The following is a 22,899-nucleotide window of genomic DNA, read 5'->3' as shown; positions in this document are numbered from 1 at the left end:
CTGAGATAAACATTATCAGAAGTAGTTGTTTAAAGATGAATGCGGGAACAGTGTTTAGGTAATAATAATTTAATCAGTTAACTGTGGCTATAATATTTCCTACCCAAAACCACTAGGAAAAGTTTTTCTTTACACACAGCCCCAGTCTCAGGTTGCTGGAAACATCTGAGAATACAGCATCATTTTCTTAGGTGTATGTAGAGCTTAACATCCTCATACCACTGCCCTCCGCAGATCTTACAAACAGAAGATAATAAGAATTTGTATAGATCATTAAAAAATGAGCTGTGGGTTGATGCTTGTCTGACAATAAGGCCTTCTAAATTTGTAATTTGAATTTAGGCACTCAGACAAAATCAAAGTCTTGGCCTCAGTCTTTATCTGTTTAGTATTAAGGCACATTGCTAAGCGAGATGTGTTTCTGCTTCATCTGTAATGTGCAAGAAGAGACTATCCCATTAGCGCCTGCTGACCTGAAGTTAAACAGTAATTTTAAAGGACCCTGAAAAAGTATTATTTTTTATTCATTAAGAAATATTAAGAAGTATTACTTAAGTAACTATTAATTGCTTAGGAACCAGTTCATACTGTCCTTCAATAAGTGTCCGAGAGCAAAGAGAACTCTGAACCCCAGTGGAGCGGAGCTTGCCAGGCCAGGTCTGTCTCCATCCCAGTTCTGTGGTGACTCTACAGCTCCAAGATTTGTGGGTCACGATCTTTTGATTTGTGATTATCCAGGATTCATGTCATGATCCAAATTTTGAACCTCTGTTCTATTTAATTTTCTAAATGAAATTTATTCTCGGTCTATCCATGGGGTAGTTGGAATCTGAGATAAGAAGTGCTCCTGAATCCATTAGCATGTATCCTAAATAAAACTGGCATGTTTTCACTGCAATGAGCAGTGAAAAAAGGAAAGTCCATTAGATACTGGAAATATTGCCTTTCTAAAACCAGCAGATTTTTATTTGTGCAATGTCTAAGCACTGCAGAGCTCAGCAGAAAATTGCACTGGAACAGTGGGCGGTTCCAAACTGCTGGAAACTTTACAATGGCTTTTATGTTTAAACATCATTTAGCAGCTGTTAAAGGTCAGCACAAATCCTGTACTTTATCAGTATAAATGAAGTCTACAACTGCCAAGAAAAGAATGCATTAAATAATGCAGCTATTATTTTCTTGATTTTTTTCTCCTTCAAAAGTAGAAAGGACCTCTTCAGCAGTTCTATTTTTCGCCTTCTTATTTAAAACTGATGAAGTAAAACACTAATTAAATGATTTATACCAGAAATTTACTTACAGGGATGACAAATTTTGTACACAAAGCAAGTAAAACATCTGACACATTATATAGTGCCAGGTGCAGTTAAGAAAGTGTAATACAAGTCAGCATCTAGAGGCTAAAAAAACCAACAGCTTGCTGCAATGTTTCATTATCAATTTTATTTCCTACCATACACCAAATGTACAGCACAGAACACAGTTTTGTTGTTTTGATGTAAGAAATATTAATTGTATGAAGAAACAGTATACAAACTACTCCAAATTAAAAAATGCATACATCATTGCTCTTTACAAAAGGTCTAATTTACAGTATAGCTCATCAATGCATTTAAACACAAAAAAAGAAAAACAGAAAGAAAAAAAATCAGTGCACATTACAAAACACATCAAGTACAAGGGAGGCAAATAAATACAAACGTACTTCACAGAACATCCTGAGCAAACAACCAAACACAGATAAATTAACCTGAAGCCATAGTAAATCATAATAATAAATACATAGGTCAGTAAGAGATATTTTTACTTAAATAAAATATATAACAAATTTGTTAAAATATTTAGTAAATTAAATTTTAGTCTTTGTAACGAGTGAACTCATTTTGTATGCATTTAACAAGTATAACAAATGTTTGCTTTTTGTTTTTTAGCAAGAACAATAACTTTAATAGCAAATTTTTGTTTGGTGTCCTCCTATTTATATTAGACAGCACATATGGTAGCTTTTGAAAAATCGATTTAAAAATAAACACATGTCCTAAGAACATACATTTTCCCCTGTCTAAACTAAGACTGGAGAGTTGAATCAACCCTCAAACAAAAAGCAAGCCCCACCTAATGCAGAACAGTGACCACAGTGCATGAGAGTTAAATCACTTTTGAATAGTACTTTTGTGCAGGAACAGTAATAATATAATTGTATATGTCAAGCCTGTGAATGTCATCATATTCAATCTAAATATAAATGAGGCTAATAAAAATAAACACTTTCATTATAGCACGGAAAAATTAAACACACGCTAGATCCATGTATACATTTACACTGAGGCACATATGCACATGAGGTGTGTGTGCATACAAAAAAGGCAGTTTAGCTGGTTGTTTATACCTTTTTCTTAAAAAAAATAAATATAAAAAAAACTTTTGAAACAATGCTTAATTACTTACAATCCCTGAAATAGACATTGCCTCTGTTATAGCAACCACTACTTTCTGACGGATTCAGAAGTTCCACACCCAGGCTAACCAGATACCGAGGCGCACGCCAGCACCCCTGCGCAAGTGCTTGTCTGTCCCCACCTCTGTCTGTCTGTACGCCCTGTAGCGCTTGGTACCCTACCGAAAGACTGGTAACAAATTCAGTATCAGCCTAGTCTTAGTCAATAAGGATGGGAGAAACCAGTCACGGTGTTGCTACCGTTCGTTCAAAGAGAAAAGCAAGCCACCATTGCGCTGGAGTGGTATTATTCCTCTCCAGACTGCTGCCTTCTCAGCTGCCGTTAAGTTCAAACCGGTATTAAATGCCATTTCAGGGGAGATGTGTTCGATTCATTATGTACAAAGCCTTCAGCTTGGGATGTGTATGCATTTTTCAAATCCAAATCCATAGCAATACTGGTCAGTTGGTTAAAACCTCAATGTCTTGTACTAAAGAAGTACCAGTCCTATCAAATTACCCTTCCTGTTTAGAGATAATTGTCATTTCCCTCCATGAGCTAAGTGTGAAAAAAACTGCAGTGGTAAAATAAATCTGAAGTTCTCTTGAAACATTTTAAATAATCATTCGCATAGGCTAAATCACACAGCCAAGTCAAGTGCTTTGCTGATTGCTATATTTCATTATTGCTAACGTATTCTTTAACACACTGTTTTCCAGCATACTGTGCTTTTGAGAGCCCAAGTTCCCCACTAGTGGGCACCATTTATCTTCTCATTCCATGCATCTTCACATCTCATGTTACCGCAAACCCATTTCTGATACAAAGCCATTATAAAAAAGCAGGATGTGAGGAAAATAAAACTAGAACCACGGTTCAGTCATTTGTTACTTTCATAGGTTTTTTTTTCTTCCTGTACAAACCCAGCAAGTTATTTAATTTACAGTATAGCTTTTCAGTCTATTAAAATCCCATTGGAAAATAAATTAATAAACGCATTTGTAAAAATATGGCAGGCCGCAAAAATGCTGTTAAAAGATAAAAAAAACAATTATTTGATTAGAAATAAATAAAAAATATAAAAAATAGTCGCACACACTTTTTACATTCACTTTACAAAAACTGAGTGCAAAAGAAGAAAAAAAAAGAAATTGTACTGAAATAAATACAATATACTAACAGAGTGCATTGCTGTTAATACAAATAGTCTGTTGTGGTTTTATTCTTTTTTTTTATGTCAGCTGGGAAAAAGTTAGTGCAATGTTGCAATTGTAAATGCAGCATGGCAACCTACACCCCTTAGCAGTACATGAACTCCTAACAGATCCATCTGGAGTTTACTGCTGTTAAGTAATTTCTGTTGCCCAGCAGCTTTCACATCCTACACATGGATGCCCTTCACTGCCTGTTTGATACTTTCCAGCAGAGCTTTGCATTCGGGGGAATAGTCCCGTTCCAGATTGCTGTACATGTCTGTGAGTGTATTTACATATGCTTCGAAATTCTGCTCACTGATTGGCCCCTAAATGAAGACAAAACAGATTATAATTGTAGGAGAGAAAATAAAGGCCAAAAAGACCCCGAACACCCAACCCCAAAGCATGGAAAAGCAGTGATATGGCAACCGGGAAGAAGTCGCAAACAGGGAAGTCATCCAAATTAATGGAGGGGTTGTAGAAATGAAGGGAGCTGCATGTGCCGGGGGACCACACACTCTCCAGGCAAGAAAAGGAGTTGGAGATGTTATCATCAGTGTAACTTGCTTTGTTACTGTGGCCTGTTTGCCTCTGGGATTGTGGCCAACATCCCTGTAACTGTCCTCACGTAATATCCCAGAGGCACGCTTGAGATTGGGAAAGGGAGCTTTAACTCTGGACACCCAAGTCCCTGTGTGGATTTGGCCTGCATTTGCAAGTAAGACATCAAGGACGTGGAGTTTTTGAGAAGGTAGAGCTTTGTTGGCTCCAGAAAAATCACCTGTGTGAAACAGGTTAAAGTTTTGTTCTAGAAGTAGAGAAAATAAAGATTCTCGGTGTGAAGTTTTCACTCTCTGTGCAGTGTGGACATTCAGATAGAGAGGGATGAGGGAAAAGCCTGTCCTGCACAGTGCGGTACAGGGCAGAGACACCAGAGGTGGCTCAGTCCTGGAAGCCACTGCATCTGCTATCACACGGATTTCATGATCCAGCATCTCTGCAAAGTAAATTAGCTTAAAAGAGCTCTCTGCTAATGCAACTCCAGTGCTCCTGCTGGTCCCTGAGCTTGCTCATCTGCTTCAAGTGCTGGCAAAACAGTCTCAAAGAAGGTGCGAAGCTGCTGGCTGTGGTCTTACCATCTGTGGAAGCTGGATGTCAGCGAGGCTGGAGATGAGGGCTTGGCTTAAGCCAGCTAACTCCTTCAACAGGCTCTCGTTGTTCTGCTCTATGAGTTTGTTCTCTTCTTCTATTGTTTTCAAATTACTTTCCATAGATGTGATCTAAAAGAGACAGGCAGGCACAAACACACAGACAGACCCTTGACAGTGTTGCAACTGCAGTTTGAAACCAAAACGGCAGTTACGTGACTATGAGAGGGGCCACGATGGATCTGAAACTCAGGTTGGTGGTTTTTTTTTTTTGGATAGACATAACTTCTCCACAGAATATTCAGAGCAAGGAAGAAGTTGTATTATCTCTGAACTTATGGACTTTGCTGCTTGTTCACAGCAAAACCTTGTGGCAGCGAGGCACTGGAGGGTGCACCACGGTGGAAAGAGGGAACTGAGCTCAGGGGAGAAGATCAGGGTGGGGCTGGGATGGAGAGTGTGGCCACAGGGCTAGCAGAGGGAAGGAGAAAGGAGGCTCATGTTTACATTGCTGTCCTGCTCTTACAGAATCCCTGCTGATCAACCACAATAGCAAGGGCATGGGTATTAGCTGTTGTGCTACTTTTCTGCCCCGCTGCTGGGTGGAAGCTGTGGGCTGGCTGGGATTAACAAGAGGGCTGGAGCTGGAAACAATAAGAGAAAACTAGAGTGGAAAGGAAACTGAGAGGTTGAGTGCACAACGATCACTGCAAAGATGATCTTTGACCAACAGAATGTAAATGAGGGTTTTGGAAAGAGCAGGAAAAAGCATCCGAGGTAACAAAATGGTATCTTTTTAGCGTGAGAGTGCTGGGAATATACTCAGCTCTGAAGGCTTATATGTCAAAAGCAGTGCTGAAAAAATGAAGGCCATAAGGGCCTGGTTCCCCTCAGCCCAGCTCCTCTCCCCACAGTGGGCAGTGGGGCAGCAGAGCAAAGCAGAAGCAAGGGCTGCCACCCCGGTTCATGGCCACAGCTCTGCAAGGCCCAGAGCAATGGAATCACATCCACGGCTGTTATGCCCACCCTCTCCTCATTAGGCTGCACATTTCTGTACTACTGAAATGTCTCTTGGTGTAGCTGCTTTACTTCCCTTCCTCACACACCATCACACATCAAAACTGTCCCAAGGGGGAGGAACCCCTTTTGCCTGCCTGCAATCCACTACAGCCTCTCCTCAGCCATGTAGGGGATATATTCCTCCAGCTGTAGTTCAGTTCAGGCTTTACTTGGTCAGACTGCCTTCACCAGGTAGCAAGTCCGAGGAGAAGAAATCTGACTGTATAAACTGGGTGATCTCTGTGCAAACAGCACAGTGATCACCAGACAGAACTGAAATAAGTGTCCTGAGACACTGAACACCACCACTACCTCTTTCCTCACGGCAGTGTGATTTGGGATGGATATGCCCATGACCTTTGCCGTGTGAAGCCGGATCATTTAGATCCCACACAGGTGGCATAAACTTCACCCTTATTTAGACCACACACAAGGTGGTTATTACAAAACCAGAATGAATCAACACTATACATTCCAGTGTGGTAAAAATACAGAGGGGTATGTTTACACTCAGTTTGCCTTAGGTCAGTTTAGGCTTACATTCTGTTCCAAAATCTTATTTAGGAAGTTTTTGCTTAAACTCTTATTCCTAAAATATTGAGCAAGATTCTGCTCTTGCTTTTACCTAGTCTTCCCAGGTGCATATAGGAGTCTGTAGGGATGAACGTATTCAGCTTACTCCATAGAACTACTATCAGCGTTTTAGAGCCAATTTAATCTCTTCACTATACAAAAGAATGAAGGAGAACGACTCTTTTCCGTAGTTCTCATCAAACTCATCTGCTATACAAATTAGGAAAAGGCACCCATTCTTTACCAGGTGTTGCCTGGAGGCAAAATTCAAACTGAATAACTGAGAGTGGGTGAACTGAACTAGGGAGATTTTCTTAGGTACACATAAGAACAAAGTTGACTTGCATTAAGAGTTAAAGTGTGCTGGTAAGAGGTAATATCCTCCCTAAAAACTGCAGTCATGGGATTCTGTACGGTTTGGTCAACAAAGGAAAATGAACGTTTTGTTTGGTAAATATGCTTTTTCTGCTTGCCAAGATTAGCTCCAAACTGTCCTGAATTTGTTATTCACCAGATTATTAAGACAACACACAGGAATCTGCTGCTTATTTACAGAAAACATAAAAACAAAAACTTGACAAAAAACTACATAGGACTTTGGTACTCTTAAGTGCCACAGAGTGATGGGGAAACAAGTGCACAGGAGACTAACTGTGTTTAAACATAGCATTTAATGTATTTATTGTGGTTAAACATAGCATAAGAAAAGGTAAAACTTTCACATCAATGTCATACCTGGGTTTGAAGTTTCATCATGTCAGCTTCAATTGTAAGATTGGATTCATTCAGTTCTTTTATTTCCTCATCCAAGTGTCTGATTTCTTCATCACTCTCAATACCTGCAGATAGTTGAAAATACCAATATCAGTTTTAAAGTGTCCACATGTAGATGGATATATGAATAACAAGCTGTATTACCTGTTACTAGACAAGAGGAAGATAAGCTTTTGATCAAATGATTGATCCTTAAATTGCCTCTTACTTTGCTTTTACTGTCAGAATCGTTTCCTAGCTGTAAAACATCTATATGAGCTGCAACACAGAAGAGGCTTTCTGAGTCTTTGTGTTTCACAATTCTTTTTTTCCAGTGCAACATGCAATTACAAGCTGAAGGGTACAGGAAGGAAAAATTGCCCAGAAAGAGGAAAGTTTCTTATAAAACATGAAGGGGTATTTACAATGGTTTGTGGTTTTTTTGTTTTGTTTTAAAAGAAATGTAACAGCAACTCTTCTTTTTGCAGGGAACATCCCAGGGTAACACCTCCACTAGTATAACTACTGACTTTAGTAAGCTCATCTGTACCTGCTTCTGATCTTGCAAGAAGTTCTGTGGGGGCAAATCCCTGTGCAGAATGACTTGAAGAAGCACAGCCTTAGTTACACATGATAAATAGTAAAATTTATATAACAGCAAAAGGGAAATTGTCAGAAAGGTAACAAGCATTACAGAAAAAAAAAAACACCAAACCACTAAGGAAGACTTTTACATCCCCACAATTTAGATAGCAAGGAAAAAAAGCCCCTTCAGGTCTTTAATGAGAGTCTTGTCCTGAAAAATACTGAGCAGCTACAGCTGCTGGCAATAAATGTCCCTCTTTCTGCTTGGTATCACTTTGAGACCAACTCTTCCTAAAGATTTCTGCCACTGTTGTTGTTACTGCTTTAAAACCTAGAGCCCTGAACTGAGTCTGCAGGGGAGCCAGCTTGGGAAATCTGTAAGCAGCAGACCCTCTCCCAGTGAAAACATGGACGCATGGAAGCAAACTCGTTTGCCCAACGTAACACAACTGTTTTGCTCAGCAGCTGGAGGCAGAAATACTAAGTTCCCTGAATCCTGGCTCAATGCCCAACTTTCTAAAGCACATTGTGTAAGAAAGGAGACTCCTACATATTTCCCCCTATAACTATTTGGGAATTGTTCCTTTACACCTGGGTTAGCAAACTTGTCCAAGTACTGCACAGATACTAAACTGTGTAGTATTCAAGTTAGGGAGGGGAGTCAATTTCTGCACACAATATTTATCCCTTCTTACCTTGGTCATCAGATAGCTAAGTCATCCTGATCTGTAACTAATAATTTATTAGTAATAACAATATCGAAAGCACCTCCAAATCAAAACGTAATGCTCTGAGACAAGTCGAGAGAGTACCCTTAGTGTTGAGTTATCATGATGCAAATGAGAATAATTTTATAATCTCTCATACAAAGATTTTTGTTATTCAAGATTTGTTATTGCTCGAGACAACTGAAAGGAGCCAAAATGGCAGAAAGGGGCATAAGTATAAATGGGAGTCAGGGCCCTTCTGTCTAAATAAATGTCATAATCTTTTACAAATCTCCTTACCACCACTTGCTTTAAGCTTGATAGTCATTAATTCTTCCGAAATTTTGCCCTTTTTTATGGCTTGTGCATTCAGAGGACAACCAGACAGGCTGAAACAGATAGGAAAAAAAAAACATTAGCACCCACTTGAAAATGGCAACAATCCTTTCAGGCAATATTATCATGCACTTGGACAGACCTCTGTACCTAAGGTCACATCAGTATCTCCATTATAGCATAGCTTCGGGGAATGACATAACTCATAAAGAGCCATTTAACTGTATATTCCAGCTTGAAAATTGGCATAGAAATCTCAACCTGTAAGTAAACAACTCTTAAGCATATTTCAGAATAATCAAAATAGCAGTGGTAGCTACTGTTAAGTTATGTGAAGATGCATTTACGGAATTCTTGACATTCCAACACTTATTCATAAACATGCTCTATTGTTTTTATTGAGGGCTTGTGCTCCAGAGGAGAGGGGCAGTATGGTCCTTTAACATGCTAAGTTTACTATCCTAAAAAAAAAATGAGTTAATGGGATGATTTCCACAGTGCACAACTATTGTATCATTTTGTTGGAACATAATAATGATCAATACAATAATAACTCTGGATATACCCTATTGTCTGTAATAGCTTTTTTGAATGGTTCTATTATATAGTCACTTTGCTTTTTAACCACTGTTCACATTAAATTACATTTTGCTATTTCAAAGCTTACAATTTCATCAGCTGGTAATTATCTGAGGCAATTTTTATAGCCCACTAAAGGGCTAAGATGAATTGCACTGTCTTAATACTATCTTTATAAATAACAAAGAAGAAATACCCATATGCTGAAGAACTGGCAGAAGAATTTGTATTCAGATATAACCAAATAAGGAGTGAAGAAAAATTTTGTTCCACAGGAAAATGGTAGATTTTTCTGCGTGTGTAAAAATTAAAAGCAAAAATCCTAACAGACATGGTATTTTCATGTGGGGGAAAAAAGAAAAAAAGCTTTTGCAGGTTGAAATTAACTTCACACTGACTTAGCTAAAAGCTATACAGGGGAAGATGCTAGTTCTCTGGTTCTTAGTATCCCTGCCCAGATCAGATAACTAACTGGAAGAATGTCTCAAAGCCGTGGGTTACTTGTTAGGTTTCAAATGCCCTAGGACGGGATATCAAATCACAACGCTATCTTTACTACCTCATTTTAACTAAGGTGATCCTGAGTGTGATCCAGCCTTATGTAGGACAGAAATCATTGGTAGTATGAGTTGCAACCAGCTAACATAATATTTATGTTATTTGCTTAATTAGCCCCCAGTTTACAGTAGTGTAAATGTAAAGACTTTGACATGGGATATAGACCATGAAGTTAGGAGAACACGGGATTCTGACCAAATTTGTTTCAAGTCACCTTGGACATTCTTATACTGGAGAAATGGTTCAGAGTGTTGGAAAGAAAGCAAATAAGGTACAGAATATAGACTTAATTCCTATTAGACACAGAAGACCATACTTTGCCAGGTATTAATTCAGATTCTATATCCAGATTCTTTGAGTAATATTCATTGAACGTGGTCAAATTATGTTAGTCTTTTCTCAGTGACATATAAAACCATAACATTTATTGTTACTGGCTATATGTGTGATTCCTGCTTTGTAGGACTAGTTTTCTTTGTAAAATTGTTATAACTTGAAACTTGTGTAATCAAATTGAGTTCTACATGTTTACTTTTTTGTGTGGTTCTAGCTATTTAAATACAAAGTTTATGAAAAAAGCTTTTCCACTGGTAGAAAGATGAAATGAATGCAGCCATTGTTCTTGCTAAAGCTTTTCTGGTGACATTTCAATGATATTTGCATTTTCCATAAAAGATATGCAGATACAACTCCATATTTGCCTAGGAAAAAACTATTGAATTTTAAACCATATAGAAACCATGCTAATCTGAAAAAAAGACCTTGGAAAGTCTCACTGCAATGGGAATATAGAAAAAGAATAGAAAAGTTGATCCCAACTTTCTGAAAGCTATTCTGATCCATATTAATTCAGCTGAAATATAAACTATGTTGTTACTTAAAAGACTTCAGCACAATTTATTCAGACTATAATCTCACATGTTGCCAATTCAACAGTGGATGTTAAGGAAAAATATAAAGAGAAAACACAAAGTTATACCTTCTGTGGGTGACAAAAACATTATTAACATGACCCAGCCCGTTGCAGCCTGGCAAAGGACAGTGTGGCAGCTCTTGTTTGTTCAGTTTCCAGGATAGTGAAGACCCATTGACGGGACTCTCCTTCTGTCTCTTGGCAGCCAAAGGACAACCAGAAGCAGTGCGATGAGAAGTGTATTTACCTGATATGTGACCTTGGCCATCACAGCCTATCACTGGACATCTACAGAAACACAGCAAAAGAACCCCTGTTTTCACTGGAGAGAGCAGGCAAAGACAGTCTCAAGAAAGTGTGAGAAAATAATTCCAGCTGCCTGTGCCACTTTGCATTAATGGATTAAGACTCAGTCCCCAGAGGCACACTGTACCTGAGCATCCAATTCATGTCAAGCTGAGCTATGGGGGTTCAGCTGATCTTGAGATTAGGCAATTTAAAATACAGTCATACAGCCTAAGAAACTAAAACATTCATTTAGATAGTATTTTACCAGAAAAGAAAATTGAAATTCTATCACAAGCAATAAATCACACTTCTACAAGTGTACGGAAAATCAACATTCTCTTTCTATCTAGGCTTGTGGCATGAAGCAGAGGGTGGGTTCCTGTACCTGGAAAAGTTGTATCCTCTCATGCAAATACTTGCAAAGAAAGGTTTGGGATTTTTTTTGCGCTGCTCTGACTGTGTTATGCAGCCCCTCATGTATCATTAGCAAGTATTAAGAGCAACACTGTCTGCAGCTAAATTGTCATATCTATATTCTGGCAGTTATCATTTACTGATTTTAATGGAATGGGCGTTCAAGTCAGGTACGTAGTGAATCTCTACTGAGCTTCCAGTTTTCACTTTAAAGTGAAATTTTAATTTATTTCTAGAGAAAAGAAATGAGATATATTTAAGTTCTCTGGGACATATTTTTAAGGTGTCATTCTGATTTAATTAGCTGACACATTAAGATTTCGCTACAGGCAGAAATAATTTGTTTTCCTTCATTCTGCCAACTATTCCAAGCGAGTGGCACTTTCATAGCACGGTTTAAAATAATTGGACCAACGCAAGCAGATATAGCAATCCTTGCTCACTGTTCAAGCTCCAAGGTGATGGACTCCACCAGCTTCGCTAGAAGCAGAAACACTTGGTTCAGCTCCAGCTCTAGGCCGTATCCTCATGTGGCTCAGATTAACTCAGCCTCAAGTCCTGAGCCCGTATGGGCTTTTATCCCCCTTCACTGGTGGTAGACCTCTGCTTTTGTACTCACTTAAGTTCAGGGTCTTCTTTTTCTTCCTTGGTAGGAGTCACTTTGATACCTCCTTTCCTGGCACGAGGACATCCAGATAAGCTGAAAGAAGCACATGGAGATAAAGCCACCTCTTTCTGCTGCTGCTTGCTGAGAACCCCAAGCGCTGCAGCCCCGTGCCATGGGACGGTTTTTACCTTCTGTGGGATGCATAGTTCCCTGTCACGTGGCCAGAGCCATCACAGCCAGGTGTTGGACACCTATAGAATAACACAGGGTGCTTACAAAATATGGCTTCAAAGGTACACAGTAAATAACGTGTGCATTCTACATTTTGTCTAGGGTGGAAGAAAGAACAGCAGAGCTCTTTTAAAAAAATTAAAACTGGTTCTTGCTGATGTTTTTTAAAAATGAAAAGACTCCTTTTGTATGTTTTTTTTTCTTTTGTAATAGAGTTTTAATAAGGAATGTAAAATATATTGCATATGATACATATGTTTAATTAGTTTAGAACACTGTCTGCACCAAATATTTTCCCTTGTACAGGATCAACATTACAAAAAAAAAAAAAAGCAGCTTGATAGAGATCTATTTGTAAATTTACTGTTACGTGTTTGTTTGTTATTCTTCTGATGTTTTCAGGTACAGACATAAATAAGCACTTTGCCAGTATTTACAGAAGGGGAAACAGAAGCAGAGAAGCAGTTTTACTTTTGGGCATCGGTAGATGATAGCCAGAATTTGAATTTAATAATTTGTATATTCTAGCACTGTAAGCATACAACAGGACCATATCTTTCTAGCACTAGATTCAATTGGGTATTCAGCTTGGCAATTGGATTATGCTTATGCCTCACAGTTAAGGGGTTTCTCTGTGTGTGCAACAAACAAGCCTTTTCAAGTATGATACTAAAACATCCATACAATGAAAAGAAACAAACCTGTCTGTAATGTGTTTTTGCCAGTGGTCTGGGAGGGTGGGCTTTTTGCGTGCTGGTTGTACAGGAAGAATGTGCTTCAAAAGCCTACTGGCGTCAGTCGGTTTTTCCACTGACTTCTGTGGGGTTTGGAGCAGGACCCTACTGGTAGCACCTTCCATCTCAGAAGTTTAGATTTTATTTTTTTTTTAATTTAAGGCTATTTTATTTCTTGTGTGTGTTTTTGTTTTGTTTTGTTTTGTTTTGTTTTTTTAAGAGAAAAGAAACACCTCAGCATGCAAAGCCACACACAGAGAAAATATTTACCTTTAGAAGTTGTGCCAGCCCTTTCTATGTTTCTGTATTATACAGCACAAAGTTCTTATGCTAAGCATCCTTAAGGGCCTTTTGAATGCTACGATTTTTACAGAGAATCAGAATTACAGAAAGGGTTGTGCCAAGTAATCTTGTAATGAACCGTTAAGGAAACTTGCATTGTTCAATACTCTCTTAAGTGTCTCAGTTGTTACTGAAACTTTCCTGAAGTGAGGAAATGGGTGATTTTATCTAGTCATTGAAGGCTGACATGGAAAACACCTAGCAAGATAATTGTAATATCGCATCTGAGTGTGCAGGTGTGTCTCTTCACAGAATATTTAAAACTATTTTTCTGTGAACAATTATTTTGTCAAAAATGTGATTTCTTTTGGACATGACCAAATTTATTCACTGATTCAAGTAGAATTCAGCAAGTAATTTCAATTGAAGAAAGGGGAGACTTTTTTTTTTATAAGATAATGTCAAAACATTTCATGATGACATTTTCTGAACAAAATGTTTTGGCAGAACGACATGCCTCACACTGACAGTGAAGGTAGAGGTGTGGGTTGCAGAGTGCCAGATATGCTCGACTGTGTAGAGCTGAATGTTGACCTGTCTGACTGTGGGACAAGGACTGGGCACAATGTCATGTGGAGCAGGCAGCAAGGGCAGATGTCTGGAGAGTGTGAATGCTCACAAGTAAATCCAGAACACCTGCCAGATACTATGGGTATTAATTCTGGCTACTTGTTTTATCAGCTGATCACAGATGGAAGAGCTGTCCGCATAGATTGGACATGGATTTTAATTCAGTAAGAGCTCTTTGTGGGAGACATTCAGATCATGAGTCTGAGAGTTATGGACTTGAAAAAGACACTGAATGAAATGTAAATCTTTCCATCTGTATTTACTACTTCTGGCAGCAGTCAGATTAGAGTCCAAAGTATTCTTGAGGTCATTAAATATTTGAGGCTGAGATATTACCAATACTGATGAAACTATAAGACGGTATTTCAGGTGGACTACTGACAAATTAGTAAGAAGCTTCACGAGCAAGACTCCTAAGCCTGACCACTGGGTTGGGTTTTCCAAATATTGGTTATATCTTTGTATGGATTGTGAAATTCCACAATACAAGATACACCAACAATGTATTGCCTTACAGTCAGTAATACTGTGGATCTTCATCAGCTTTTAACTGGCTGATGAGTTTGGACTGGTGCCCCAGCTTAGGGAGTCATCCTCTGGTTTGGATTCCTGTGCAGAGCCAAGAAAATCAGATTTACATTGGAGGGCCAGAGGCCTCAGGAGCTCAAGCTAAAAGATGTCAAGTCTCAAGTGCGTGTACGTTACAGATTCTTTTACAATTGATCAAGTTTGTTTTCCAAGAACAAGTCTCTCAGTGATTTCACACAGAAATTCTTCCAGCTGTGCATTGAGTACCTGCTATTTTGTTCCCTGCTCCAAGATGGTTGCTTTAATTTAGGTAAATGAATGACAACTGCATGTAAAATTGATACACTGAGCTGAAGATCTAGGAGCATTTCTGGTACTTTTCCTCCCTAGAAAGCTCAGAGGGATGGCTGGATATAAACTTTAGTTAAGGTAAACCCAAGAGAAAACCCTTGGCTGAAATTTGTCATGCTGCCTATGGAATAGGGATCAGTATCAGTGTGTTGTGTGAAACCTATCTAGAACAACTGGTAGAATCACTTCTAAAATTGACATATAACCACTGAAACAACTTGTCTAAGGCTAAGACTACCTATTCCTTAAAGTTTTTGAGGGATAAGTAAACATTTTTCTAAAGTGCACTTTTAAAATTCTTCAAGGCTTGATAGGCAGCTCTTTGGTGAGATAGGATAATCAGCTATAATTTTCCCTTATAGCTTTAAAATCAATGAGTCATCATCAACTTTAGTATGTTTTAATTTAACCACCTTAGACTGCACTGTGTAAGCAAGAAACCTCAGCTAAAAATTTATTGAATCTGACTCAAAGGCACACTTTCAAAACAGATCTTCCTTATTTCCAAACTGTAGATCACATGGAAGCCCTGTATCTTTGCTGGCTTAGAGTTTCATAATTAAAGCCAAAATCATATCTTGATGCTGGCAAATTAAATGTGAATAACATTTGGAAAAAATACACAGCTTTTTCATATTCATGCCTAACTACATGAGGGTACTTTCATGGCCTAATTCTATGAGCATTTATGCCCTCTGCCTACATAGCAATAGTAAGATTAACTATTGATATCACTGTACCACGCCAGTGCAGGCACGATTGCAGTTTTTGGTGTATGATTTCATTTAGCTAACACTTATCAAAAGCAGAGGTTTGTTTAAAATTTCACCTGAACAATGTTTGCAGGAAGCTAAAATAAGGTGGTACATTCGTGGAAAATAATTTTATTTATCCCTTTTTCCTTTTGCAAATTGTCTGTGAACAGATTTTGATTTTTGCTCTTTTTCTAGTTAATTGAAATTAAATGCTAAGTGCGTTATGCAACATATTTCTGTCTGTGAAATGTTCATGAACTTTGACTTTGTCTTTCACAACTCACTTATTATACATGGCGTACAGTGTGCGGTTTGTCATTTAAGTCATATGCTGTTGCTCCTCTTTCCTTATGGCATGACCAAAACTCTAGAAGCTTTAGTGGAAAAATAACCATATTGGTATGCAAATTTCCTTATTCACACATGAATATGGGGGGGGGGGGGGGGGCGCTGCATGAGGAGCAACTATTCAAAATATTTGTGTGAATGTCTATGTATGGCAGAAAGCCAACGAAAGCAGGGACAAATATATATGACTCAGCAAATGATTTCAAATTTGTCAGCATTTTTGCTTCTTGTGCTGCTCTTTTAAAAACAAACTAAACCTAAATTTCATACTTTTTAGACTCTGAGATGGAAAAACTAAAGCACTGTGCCAGTGTGTCAGTTTACCTACTGGCTTTGGGAACTGCTTTGGAGAGTTACCTATATAAATGGCCTTTCTCTGCCATTTTGCTGCCTCTCCAGCAGGTTCTGCTCCATAGCTACCATCAGTTCAGCATTTTGTTTATGATTCAAGTTGTCAGACTAGGAGATGAGACCACGAACATTTGATCTGAAGAAGCTAACTTGTGACTAAACACTGAGTCAAGCCTAAATGTAGTCACTCCTACTATTAATACCATTAGAACAGCGTAACAGTGCCATGATCAGGCTTTATTTTCTTCTATCTAGACTAGGGATGAACCTAAAGGACAGAAAGGACAGTCACAGGATTCTCCCCTTTTTATACGTATTCACGAGTTTTTCCAAGCTATCTATTATGGGATCCAATTTACAAGTTGCAGAGGGAATGCTATGAAAGAACTCTAATTATCCTTTCCTCTTACCCACATCCTTATTGACAAAGCCAATTCAATAACTAGATGACTGGTTGCCAGTGCCTCTCTTGACTACAGATTTTTGAAATATTCATATGTCCCTATACATCTGTCTATATAGCAGAGCCTGCACAGTCCTTTTGTAAGTGACATTTCATGGTGAGAATTATGCCAGCACAAAATCATAAGACTTGATGTCTGCTTCAGTGACATTATACTCATAGTATATGATAGTGAATGATAAAAAATGGTTTGCAGGAGTTCTGGTCTAATTTTTAGATTTATTCTAACTAGATTTATTTCTAACTAAATAATTCTAATTTATTCTAACTGGACCAGACTGAGTTATTTGCCAGATCTGTCTTACACGTTAGATATTTTCTATTTCTCTCTGATTCAGAAATACTGTAAGAGCAGCATCTCTCCTAATGTTTACAATTTTTTCTCCCAGGTCCTAATTAATTTGTGAAAATGAAGAGGTACAAAAATGAAGAAAGACAAATGAAGAAAAGTAAACTCTTTCACTCAAAAGCTTTCAAATCAATTCAGTTCAAATTTTGGACAAAGTTTTGACATAGAGCAATTCAAGTGAACTACTGCATTAATGTAGGGAACATGTTGATCAAAGATCAATAACAATAACTTTTGTGCTATTATCAGTACTTACTTAAGCTCCTGAGAGTTAGCAGCCATAAGGGATTTTAATGTCTTGTCAGCTAGTGGGCAGCCAGAAACACTGAAAAAAGAATAATGTAAAATATTTTACTAAAACAGAACACTTTTTTTTCTTAAAATTGCAACCTCCAGACAATTTATGACTTAGAATGGGAAAAAAAGAGATCTCAAATATTTGCTCTTGGCAAAAGAAAAGCAGCCAATATCAGGTTGTAGTTCTTAAATTACTGGAAAGAAATACGGTCAGGAGCAAAGGTTTCTAAGCCCCAGTAAAATCTCATGGGGAGGCAGTTGTACATAGAGTCCTTCCTTTACGTTGCCTACATGAAAGGCAGGTAGAACATCTGGTCCACGTGGCTGGCAAAAGGCAGAAACCACTTCCATCCTGCTCCCAAAAGGAAAGGCGGGAAATTATTGTTTCAACCCTACGTTGACAGTAGGCTTATTCTGAGGAATATGTTTAGCATCCCCAGATTATGTTAGCAAATCTATGAATTTATAGAGGTATCTGCAGAAACCTCATTAAAATCCATTCCACCAGCACTTAGGGAAATGAAAACTTTACTAAATGACTTATCTACAGGTCTCAGCTAAGACATGCAGCTACAGTAATAAGCATATTCTGCTTAACTCCATCAATCTATTAAGCCCAGACCTTCAAAAAAGTATAAAAAACCAGGAAAACCAGCCACATTTCTGTATGGATTATTTTCTGCAGATTACTTTTGAATACTTATCTATGGTTAATGTAAAAATGTTCAAAGATGACAATAGCTAAAAGTAGCTCTACTTCCTGCTTTAGGCTTCCTGTTTTTTCTTACCTGCGGTGTGAGGCATAGTTTCCTGTTACATGGCCGCTACCATCACATCCTGGAGTTGGGCAGCTATGCAAAGAAGATGCAATGAGAAATTAGAGTATGTATAATACACCATGTAGCTCACCCTGCCCTGTAGTGAATTATGTAATGATCCTTAGGGCAATCACACTCATCATTATGCATCTCAATGCTATCATGACACTACAGGGAACTAGCAAAACTTACATGACACTTCTAGCTTTTTATTATTACTTGAAATATAGATGGAAAAACACCTTCGTATTTCCACCATGCAAATGAGTCAGAACCTTATTTGTTTAATCTATATAATGTGAAACCACCATGCTTTGAGTAGATTTTTCGGTTGTAACTTGGATTCTTAAAAGGACAGTTTCATTACTGGTACCAAATTTTGGCAGCAATTCATAAATGTTAGTGGTAAAGTTTCTGATCTGACCTCCTGTATAAAACAGGCCAGAGAAAAGTAATATTCAAAATAATTCCCTCAACTTCTGACTAAAATAAGGCATCTTCTCTAGAAACACGTCTAATCTTTATTTGCTGACATAAGTGAAAAGTTAGGTGTTACGGTTGCTTGCAGAACTGAAAGCATGTCAAGCTCACACAGCTGAAGTTCTGAATAAGCACAAAAGTTTCCCAAGGTGTTTCTCAGCTGAACTGAGAAGTGATACAAAGGTGGTGAACATTTAGCACAACAAATGCGTCCCTTTATGCTAAGAGATGGAGGTATGTTTGACCTGGGGAAGATTTTATAGCTTCTGTTTTTCCTCAGCCCTTCTTCAATCACAGAACTGAGCTCATTTAACAAATTGGGATACAGTCCTCTGCAACAGGGCAAAGAACAAGAATGCAATTGGTGCATGGAGGGGGAGGGGGAGGTGAATTAAGTATACCTTTCTACAGTATTTTACAACATTAACGCCAGCCCTTCAGAGTCACTTTATAAAGTGTCTTCTTTCGCTGAGCCCATGGATAAGAAGAGCAAGCAGAAACTGTACAAAAACTTTTAGCTGGTGCTCTATAATAACAAGTAAGGGGTACCTGAGAACCTACCATGACTATTTTCTCTGAGCTGGCAGAGTGCTAGGAACTTTTACAAATCTGTAAAGAAGCCTTAGGAAGATAGCCTCATTTTCACAGCCCAGTTCAACAAAAGCAATGCAGATATGGGCAAGAGAATCAACATGGAAGAATAGAAAGCACATGCTAGGAGATGGTATTTATATATTAGCTCACTGCAACTGAGTTAACCATGTCAGAAAATTATTTTCTGCAAGTGCTTATGTCATTTTAAAAACTTCCTCTTGATGGAGCCACCTGTATTGAATTGTTCTGTACAAGTTCTGAGCTCAGAGGATTGTAGAAATGCAGTCTGTTCCCTATATTACCTTTGGATTCTTCTAATAAATTAAAATTATTTCTTATTTAATTTTCTGGACAGCTACATTTTAGATACCTGTTTCTACTCACTGTTTGAAAATAATACCTTAAAACCACTGTAAGCTGATCGTTGCCCCTGTAAATATCCTGGGAATCATTATTTAGGAAAATAGAAAAGTATTTTACATACATCTCAAAACAGGTCAATATCACAAAGGAATAAATATTACAAAAGAAAAACCATCAGTCTTCAGGAAATAAACTCTCAGTGATTTTTGTCTGCGTTTGTTTTAGAAGAGGCAAAACAAACCTGACCTTTAGCAATTTAGGTCATGAACTACAACTGCAGATATAATACGGAGAGTAGGCAACATTCAGACTGCACGGAAAGAATCACTCTTCTCAGCAGCTTGCCCCAGGGAAATGTAATTTCTAGAGAGAAAGGTGGATCTAACTGATTCAGTGCCACTGAGTGTGGGGAGCAGGACACAAGGTGACAGGATGCGACTCATTTATTTATGGGTGAGCCTGCAGTGATAGGTTATGGGCTATCATCACTAAGCAATACGGAGTGCATTTGTCTACAGAGACCTACTCTCTCTCTCGGGACAGAAGGAAAAGTGGTATAAATGACTGCTAAGTTCTGGTAGACTCCTACAGTGAAAACACTCTATTGATATAAAAATGGTGTTGACATAGAGCCAAAGGGGAAGAGCCTAGAAGAGATTTTAAAAAGTGACTGGTCTTATGAGCTGGTTGGGACAATTTTACTGAAAGGATTCTAACCTGAAACAAGCTGTTGCATGCAGAAAGATTTAATGGAATGATTCCGTTTTCTTTGCAGTTTTAGGTAGTAAAGTTTTGGGGCTTAAGACAGAGCAAGTGAGTCTCTGTACTTGGGAAAAGAGAGTATTAGCCTGTTCTCCCAGAGCAGTAATTTGTGCGTCCCCTGGATTTTCAGCTGGACAGAATAAGTAACTCTGCTTTGAAGGAAGCAGATGAAGGACTTAACATAGATTTCATACAGGTTGGAAAACCCTGGGGCAGCCCCTGTTTTATGTTTTATCTTTTTATGAACTTTGCCTGTTTCCTATCTGCGAAATCGCCAGCACTCCTCTGCAAACTCTCAACAGTGGATCTATAATGACGATTGTCCAAATAAAGTTTATTTAATTATGTAAGCATTAGCACCCAATCTGTAACACACTACAAAACTGTGTGTTTTGTAGGAGCTGTTGCCCATTTGTCACCTGTCCATTTGAGGAATAAGGAGTGAAACACACTATAATACTCGTCATGAATCTGTCCAGATCCCCAGGCCTACCCTGGCTTGTCTCAGCTCCAAATCTCGCATCTACCCACTTGCATAGACACAACAGGGAACTAACTACCTGCAGTGAACTGCCATGCAAGTCTCCCTGCTCAGCTCCTGCAAATCTACTCCAAACCAGCACTCAGAACAACATAGTAGTCAGTCTTTAGCAGGGCAGAAGAAAACATGGCACTTCTCCTGACTCACGTGATGAGTTCCTTTTTGAGATCTCTGGAATGGAGCTTGGGTTTAGGACTTGGTATGGAGACATCTCCTGGATACTTCTTCTCTTCCATGTTTTCTGGAGTGGTCACTGGATCTTTCTGAAATATTAGATGAGAATGTGACAAAAAGAAGGTTTCTCTCTCCAAGGCCTCCCACACATACAAAAATAACTTGCCCTGGCAAGAAGACAATCTCTTGGAAAAAATTAAAAGAAAAAAAGGAATGATGGAGAGAGATGAAGAAAGTTTAGTACATCCCAACTGCAGGATCTCATAGGTAGACTTTTAAAAATGTTGAAGTTGTGAAAGTTGAAACCTGTGAAAATGTTGAAATTGTGAAAGCATTTCTGAAGGGGGATGCTGTTTCAAGCTGTACATAGGGAAAATTTGGTTTAGATTTATAAAATGGTGATAAAGACTGAAGAAAAATACACAGAGAAAATAAAAGCAGTTTTTGAATATATAGAGCCAAACAAGAATTCAGCAAGTATGTTCTTGGTTTTTTTGTGGAAGTGCATCAATGAGTTTTGTATACAGTTGAAGTGAGTATCATTGTACTGTGAATTACAAAATTACAGTTAAAAAAATTTTAAAAACCCTATTGTGCATAAACATATGTAAATGCAAAGCATTTTAAAATTGAATGATTTGTTATCTTATTCAAAGAGCAGATTCCTATTAAAATAAAAATCCTAAGAACAAAACAGCTTTGAAATTTTCTTTGTAGCAGGCTGCTAAGGGTAGATCTTGATTTCTGCTATTTGTAGATTAAAATCATCACTGCTACAGTGCTGTTTGATGGGTGGTTTGGACTATGAGTATTCACTCGCCTGGGAAGGCACTTTGGAAATCTGGACTCCTGAAAGGAAATTACATTTTTGTTTTCTGAAAAATCTTCTTTGATCCCTTCAAAATAGCTTGGTTTATACTGTTGTGAGAATTAATGCCATCAGTTATTATTATTTTTGTGAAGGGTATTTCCTTTCTGGAGGGATGGTCTGTGGATATTGTATCATTCAAGAATTCTCCAACACCCATAGCATCAATTATCCAATCTTTATTAATCCCTTCCGGGACTTCATGTTGGGTTTGTGACTCTGTTCCAATACTCAGGTAGGTATTGCCCAGAGATTACCGTCTGTAGGAGCAGAAACTGCTGCCTGTGGTTGAGGGGAGAAGATCCCAGGTCCTGCTACACTCACGGGGCTGGTGCCATAGATGCTCTGGGCTTGTGCAGCTGATGAACGTGCCAGGACAGAGGGGCAGGGATGTCTGCAGAGCTGTTAACACAGAGCGGAGGGCTGAGGAGAATCTGGACTGAAAATGGAGATTCTGCCTAATGGGACTTGTAAGCTCTGCGGGGGTGTTTCTTCTGATAAAGCTTCCATATGGTCCTCAATTCTGGCAGCTCCTCTTTGCCTGTTTGGAGACTGGATCCTCAATATGACTTCCTTCTGCTTTCTGGTACTGGCTACCTACTGCCTACTGAAACTCACACTACACATACATATAGAAACTGTGCCATATTATTTCTATATCAATTACTACCGATTTTTGCAACCGCATTTGTGGGGTTAGTTTGTCTTGGAATAATCTTATCTCTACAAACATATAAAGCAAAAATACATATATTCAGCTTTTCTAAACACTCTTTCCTAGTAACTATCGATTAATTATTTTAAATAAAATATATATTTCAGGCTG

The 22,899-nt window shown here is 38.3% G+C and overlaps 1 protein-coding gene across 1 annotated transcript in view; it reads right to left on the bottom strand.

Moving 5' to 3' along the window:
- Positions 1–1,322: 1,322 nt before the first annotated feature.
- The window catches only part of ST18 (ST18 C2H2C-type zinc finger transcription factor), a 50,832-nt gene continuing 29,255 nt past the window's right edge, over positions 1,323–22,899 (bottom strand). Inside the window, exons 9-18 of the mRNA XM_009509305.2 lie at positions 21,179–21,294; positions 18,262–18,324; positions 17,433–17,501; positions 12,343–12,405; positions 12,167–12,247; positions 10,912–11,133; positions 8,760–8,848; positions 7,150–7,253; positions 4,771–4,914; positions 1,323–3,960 (exon numbers count right to left, since the gene is read on the bottom strand). Of these exons, the coding sequence (XP_009507600.2) occupies positions 3,820–3,960; positions 4,771–4,914; positions 7,150–7,253; positions 8,760–8,848; positions 10,912–11,133; positions 12,167–12,247; positions 12,343–12,405; positions 17,433–17,501; positions 18,262–18,324; positions 21,179–21,294 (1,092 nt within the window). The 3' untranslated portion in view covers positions 1,323–3,819. The remainder of the gene's footprint in view (positions 3,961–4,770; positions 4,915–7,149; positions 7,254–8,759; positions 8,849–10,911; positions 11,134–12,166; positions 12,248–12,342; positions 12,406–17,432; positions 17,502–18,261; positions 18,325–21,178; positions 21,295–22,899) is intronic.

This window comes from Phalacrocorax carbo, chromosome 2 (assembly GCF_963921805.1).
Source record: "Phalacrocorax carbo chromosome 2, bPhaCar2.1, whole genome shotgun sequence".
In the NCBI taxonomy this organism is placed as follows: Eukaryota; Metazoa; Chordata; class Aves; order Suliformes; family Phalacrocoracidae; genus Phalacrocorax; species Phalacrocorax carbo.
This window is presented reverse-complemented; position numbering and strand designations above follow the sequence as displayed.